Source organism: Pistacia vera, unplaced genomic scaffold, assembly GCF_008641045.1.
Source record: "Pistacia vera cultivar Batoury unplaced genomic scaffold, PisVer_v2 Contig656, whole genome shotgun sequence".
Classification (NCBI taxonomy): Eukaryota; Viridiplantae; Streptophyta; class Magnoliopsida; order Sapindales; family Anacardiaceae; genus Pistacia; species Pistacia vera.
In genome coordinates, this window is record NW_022196508.1 from 1,848,975 (window position 1) to 1,855,472 (window position 6,498).

At 33.3% G+C, this 6,498-nt stretch overlaps 1 protein-coding gene across 1 annotated transcript; it reads left to right on the plus strand.

Annotated features, from left to right (window-relative positions):
- Window positions 1–3,338: 3,338 nt before the first annotated feature.
- LOC116112157 (cytochrome P450 71B2-like) lies at window positions 3,339–6,040 on the plus strand. The gene is made up of 2 exons (XM_031398334.1): window positions 3,339–4,395; window positions 5,282–6,040. The coding sequence occupies exons 1-2, from the start codon at window positions 3,472–3,474 to the stop codon at window positions 5,897–5,899; spliced, it is 1,542 nt and encodes a 513-aa protein (XP_031254194.1). The 5' UTR covers window positions 3,339–3,471; the 3' UTR covers window positions 5,900–6,040.
- Window positions 6,041–6,498: the final 458 nt, after the last annotated feature.

Below are 6,498 nucleotides of genomic sequence, written 5' to 3' on the forward strand. Positions count from 1 at the left end.
CGACCCAACCCATTTTGTAAATGGCCAATCTGGGTACCCCCGCGGGTACCTACAGGCACCAATTTGAAATTGAAAAAAAATAAAAATAAATAAATAAATGCCAAATCCCTAACTCCTGACATAATCACATTACACTTCTACCTTCTTCAGTCTTTACCTTACAAACTCAACTCCAACTTCTCCATCATCGCCGCTTTAGCACTTCTCCAGTCTTAGTCCAAACAAAAAACCACTCTTTCAATCATCAACCTTTCAAATGGCTCGCACGAAACAAACAGCAAGGAAGTCCACCGGAGGCAAGGCGCTACGTAAGTAGCTAGCCAAGAACCGCTCAGAAGTTAGCTTCAGCGATGGGAGGAGTGAAGAAGCCGCACCGTTTCAGGTCAGGAACTGTGGCTTTGAGAGAGATCAGGAAGTACCAGAAGAGCACAGAGCTTTTGATTGGGGTCTGCAGGTTTTTGTTGTGCTGGATAAAGAGGATAACAACAGAAATTGCCTCTTTGGGTCCTTTTTAGGTTGTGCTGATTTTTGTTGAGTAGGTTTTTGTGGGCAATGGAGTTGTCCAGCTGTGCATATTTTGGTTTATGCTGGCCATTTATAGGGTCTGTGTGTTGTTTGTTTTTGCTGTAATCTAAGGATCTTTTTCTTCTCCTTTTGATTGCTTAGTTGCTGGGCTCTAGGGATGGTTTGACAAATGGATCTATTGATTTGGTATGAAAAATGGGTTTTTTGTAGGATTAATTTGTGTTGCTTTATTTGAAAATGGGTTGTTTGCTTTGTATTGTTTTTTGTCGAAAAATTGGGCTACTTTAATCATGTTGATTTGAATTCATTTAGATGTGAGAAATTTAGTTTTACTGAGTTTGGATTTACTTTATTCATACTTGGAAGATGAAAAGAGAACGAGAGAAACTGTTTGTTTTCAACCAAAAATGAAAATGAGTGAATTTAATTGAATTTGGAGTAGATGATTATGGGGGGTTGTAACTATAAAATATTAAAACTGTATAAACTGTGGGGGTGTAATTGCAAGAATTGGAAACTAGGATGAATAGTATAGGCATCCGCGGGTCCACCTATACCGACATAGGGCAGGGTACGGGTCTAATATTTTGGGCTCGTTTAGATCAACCCGTTTTTGGCCCTTACCCGTTTAGACCCGACCCACCCGCCCGTTTTGCCAAGTCTAGAGGTAGGTAACCAAATCTTCATTTTAATATGTGATTATTTGATTATTTGACATTAACGTTGACATAATTAAAATGACTATTTCGTTAATGATTATTTGACTATTACGTTAACGTAATAACGGAAACATGTGTCATTAACGTTAATGTTAACTTGGTTACAATTTGTTCAATTAAGAGATATATAATGATTATTTGACATTAACGTTAACGTAAAATGTTAAAATCACTTGAATGCCCTTGATTTTTTGCTTTTTTTAAAAGTGAATTTAGTTCTTAAAACAGAAATTTTGAAAAACTAAAAAAAGAGCAAAATCGTTTTTTTTCAAGGGAAATTGTAAAAATAAAAATTAAGAAATCTAAAACTAAAAAGAAAATCAAGAAAAATAAATAAAAACTAAAAAATTATTATTTATTTTTTTAAAATGGATAATTTAAATATTTTATTTAGTTATTCAATTTTTATTTTTATTTTTATTTTGATAATTTTTATTTTAATTATTTATTTTGAATGAAAAATTATATTTGTTCAATTACATTTGTTGATGTGTGATTTTGACACTAATGAAATATGCACGTGCAAAGTGCTATGAGTTTACACATGAGGTGATTATAGCGAGTATTTGTGGTGAAGTGATGATATGTGTTTGAAGAAATGTAAATAAAAAGTTGATAAGAGAGATTTTTAGAGTAGTTCAGATGCTTTTAGCAAGTTTTACATCCATTGTTATTTTATTATTCTCTGACTGTTTTTCTAATATCGCCTATGAGGTATACAAAAATGGAGTAATATTTTATTTATAGAGAAAAATAATAGTTTAAACTCGAATTTATGCCTAGCCTCCTCTTGGTGAAGGACGTTGCTCATTTTTATATAGTGAGTCAAATGTAATGATTACTTAACAAGCTATCTAACTACATGGGGAGTTCTCCCTAATCCTGATCCAAAAATTTAATAGAGTTGGAACATGTATGAATACTTGGATTAAGTTAATGACAACTTACACCTTTTAGGCTTTAATTGTTGTTTGTGACTGATTTTGTCACAACACATCTTTATCCTTATATAAAGTTAAATCTAATCCTAAGTAATTTTCATTGTCCTTTAATTGATTTTATAACTTATATCACAATTTCATTAATAAAATTTAAAAAGTTTGTACTGTAATTGATAATATTCTTAAATCTTAACAACATCCGCCCAACACATTTGCTTGGCTGGTTCTACTTCTACCCATAACAAGTGGGAAGTATCCAAAGTTTTCTACAAACCAGATGACTGTTAATTATTTTATTTTAATTCCAACACTAGCTTGCTTGAGAAAATAAATGGTACGATGTGTTGCAATGCAATCCGATATTTTAAATTTCTTCAAAGATGATGCTTTTGTGTGACATTCTAAATTTCCTATGCTGCTGTTTTCATTTGATGTTCTAGGTTTTTCTAAATGAAAAAGGATACAAAGAAAAGAATAATGATATCAATTTAAGTGAATTCAATTCAAAGTGAAATAAATTATTGAAAAAAAAAGTTGTTAAAACAAAATTTTAATTTTGAAATATCAATTAAACTAAAAATAATATAATAGAAATGGAATAACATTCTAATTAATATAATTGCTAATTTTTTTATAAAAAAATATTTAATAATTTTTTTGTGGGGACTTACTCTAGAATGGGGCCTCAGGCAATTGCCTCATTTGCCTGTGCTTCATCATATTAATTTAATTAGATTTTGTTTTGCTAGTAACAAACACCATTGCAAATTGGTTATGCCCCGAAGTTGGATGTGGGAGCCTAGTGTCAGTGTAATTTTGATATGATTTTGCTGTATAAAGAGATTATTAATTTATATATCAAATGTTATTTATGTGTTTTTTTTTAATGTATTGTCTTATAAATTTAGCAAATTATTCATTTATCACATTGATTATAAGTCAGGATTGACCAAATAATATTATTTAATTAATTAAAGTTATTAATTTATCCAGCACTAATTTATATATATATATATATATATATATANATATATATATATATATAATTAAAAATAATATTAATTAAAGTCTAAAGAGATAAAATATGGGAAGTTAACGGTGTTGCTCCTTATTTGAGTAGAAACTTTGAAAATAAAACTTAAAAGAGGTGATATTTGAGAACCATAGCGATCGGCGGAGCCATCTGATGATAGATTTGTGGTCCCTATAGCGGGTTATAAATAGGAAGGCCTCTGAATAATTTAAGGTTGTAAAACGAGCTCAATAACTAGTAGTTCGAAGCTCAGATGGCTCTAGACACTGTATCCATGGCCATATTGCTCCCTCTTCTGCTAATCCCAATACTTATCTTCAAAAACATAAAACAAATCAAAAAACAAAACAACCGCTTCCCACCTGGCCCTCCCAGGCTCCCTCTGCTAGGCAATTTACACCAACTTGGAAAATTACCTCACCAATCTTTGTGGAAACTCTCCCAAAAATATGGCCCCGTCATGCTCCTCAAACTCGGTCGTATATCCCTCATTGTAATCTCCTCCGCTGAAGCCGCAAGGGATGTCTTAAAAGATCATGATCTTGACTGTTGCAGCAGACCGGCGTTGACTGGTTGTGGGAAGCTCTCATACAACTTTTCAGACGTCTCGTTTGCACCATATGGTGATTATTGGAGGGAAATGAGGAAAGTATGCGTCTTGGAGCTTTTCAGCCTGAAGCGCGTCCAGTCATTTCGGTTCATTAGGGAAGAAGAAGTGGCGTCAGTTATGGATTCCATCTCTCAGTCGTCATCTACTGCCTCTCCTGTGGAGCTCTCTCTGAAGATGTATGCTCTAACAGGAAGTATAGTATTTAGGATGGCCTTTGGGAAGAGATTTCAAGAGAGTAAATATTTTGATGATGATGACCATAGGTTTCAAGAGTTGATTCATGCAGCTATGGCTGTGGCGGGAGGGTTCACTGCAGAAGAATGCTTCCCTTATGTAGGTTGGATGATTGATAGATTAACGGGTTATTATTCAAAACTTGAGAAAGTTTGCCATGAATTGGATACTTTCTACCAGCAAATAATCAATGATCATCTTAAACCTGAGGGTGGCAGAACAAAACAAGAGCACAAGGACATTATCGACGTGATGTTGAAAATTGAGAGAGATCAAATTCAATCTGGCCGCCAAGCTCAGCTTACAAGGGATAGTATTAAAGCAGTAATCATGGTACGTAAGCAGTTTTGCATGTCAATCTTCATCCGTTTGCTAACACAGCACCGTTTCTTCCCCATCTCATCCTCATTAGTTTGGGATGATTTTAAGTGCCTAACCTTATCCAAGTGCCGTAGTGCACCCAACTTTCTTTCTTCTTTTTGTTTTTTTCCTTTTTTCATTTTTTAGTCTAATACGCGTCCGACGCAGACAAGTCATTTGAATTTTTGTATTTCCACTTTGCACATCCGACGCAGACAAGTCACGCTTTTCAAAAAATGACCGCACCTTTTTTGGATGGTTTCTTTGGTCTATCTTGACTTTAAAAATCGATTTTTAAATACAAAACTTTTTATATTTTGCCTAAATAATAATTTTGTTTAAATAAAACTCTAATTTGTAAAAAAAAAGTATCTTTTAAGACGTTATAAATCTATTAAAAGAAATATATTGAAACAAACTGAATTTATGATCTCAGTAATAATATCTGAACTACTTAAATTTTTTTTTTTTTTTTATGTTAATTTAATTCCTATAGTATGTTAATTTGAAGTTAAATGATATGTTTATTTTCATTTTAAATTAATATTTTCAAACTGACAAAAAGTATCTAAATTTATAATAAAACTAAGAGTGAATTATTCAATTATTCAATAAACTATACATGTCACCTGCCTCTTAGGCCAAAAATACAGAGTAAGAATCTTTCATGTCCGAGTATCATATCATCTCAGTTTTTAATTATTTCTAGCTCTGTTTTGGCTCTAAAAGTTCACCGTACTGCTAAAAGAAATGCCACCTCGCTGATCAACTTCACCGAAGATTTTTGTTGGACATATTTACCATTTTATTGAAGGTTTGACCTCATATTTCTTTTAACTATAATCTTTAAATTGATCAGGATATATTTTTGGCCGGAGTTGACACAAGTGCGAGTACCGTTGTCTGGGCAATGGCAGAGCTAGCCAGGAATCCAAGAGCCATGAAAAAAGCACAAGATGAAGTGAGAAACCATATTGGAAAGAAAGGAAGAGTTACGGAAGCCGATATCAATAAACTTGAATGCCTGAAACTGATAATCAAAGAAACTCTTAGACTCCACCCTCCTGCCCCACTGCTACTTCCAAGAGAAACTATGTCCCACTTTAAAGTCAATGGTTACGACATTTATCCTAAAACGCTGATGCAAGTCAATGTTTGGGCAATTGGAAGAGATCCTAACTGTTGGAGCAAACCCGAAGAATTCATCCCGGAAAGATTTATTGATAGCTCTTTTGATTATAAAGGGCAGAATTTTGAGTATTTACCATTTGGAGCTGGTCGAAGAAGTTGTCCTGGAATTCATATGGGATTAATAACATCAGAGCTTGCACTTGCAAATCTCTTGTATTGCTTCGACTGGAAATTGCCAGATGGAATGAAGGAGGAAGGTTTTAACATGGAGGAGACAGCTGGTCAGACTCTTACCGTCGCTAAGAAGACACCTCTCAGCCTTATGGCCACCAGCTATTTGCAATAACAAGTGGGAATTGCAGTAAGACTTGTATTGCCTATTTTGGCTGCGTATTATCCAGGTCGTGAAAATATAAATATGATATTTCCATAATAATCATTTCTGTAAGGTTACATGTAAGAGTAGTATTGTTTTAAATAAATTAAATGCACATGTTTGATTAAAACTTTGTACGTTACAATATAACGTATAACTATTGAATGTATATTGAGTATTGTTGTAAAATAAGTCTTATATAATCATTTGCTAAGGAGAAAACGAAATGTTCCCACCCAAGTTTCGCGAATCTATAAGTTTTCACCCCTATTTCATAAATTTCAGATTTTCACCTTTAAATTTTTAGATTTTAAAACAATATAGAAAATGCTATTATCAAACTTGATCTTCACAAATAAATTAATAAATTATTTTTTAAAATAAAAAAAATAATTATCTTAGTTTCAAATTTATTTTAATAACACTCTCATCTACGACCTTCCTCTTCTCTCTGTCCGTAAAACCAAGGGTGGGTGTCGAATGGCGATCGTGAGCAACCACAGTCCGACGAGATGGGGGTTTTGTTAAGGATATGTTGGTGGTGCTGATGCTGGGGCGTAGGTGGATTT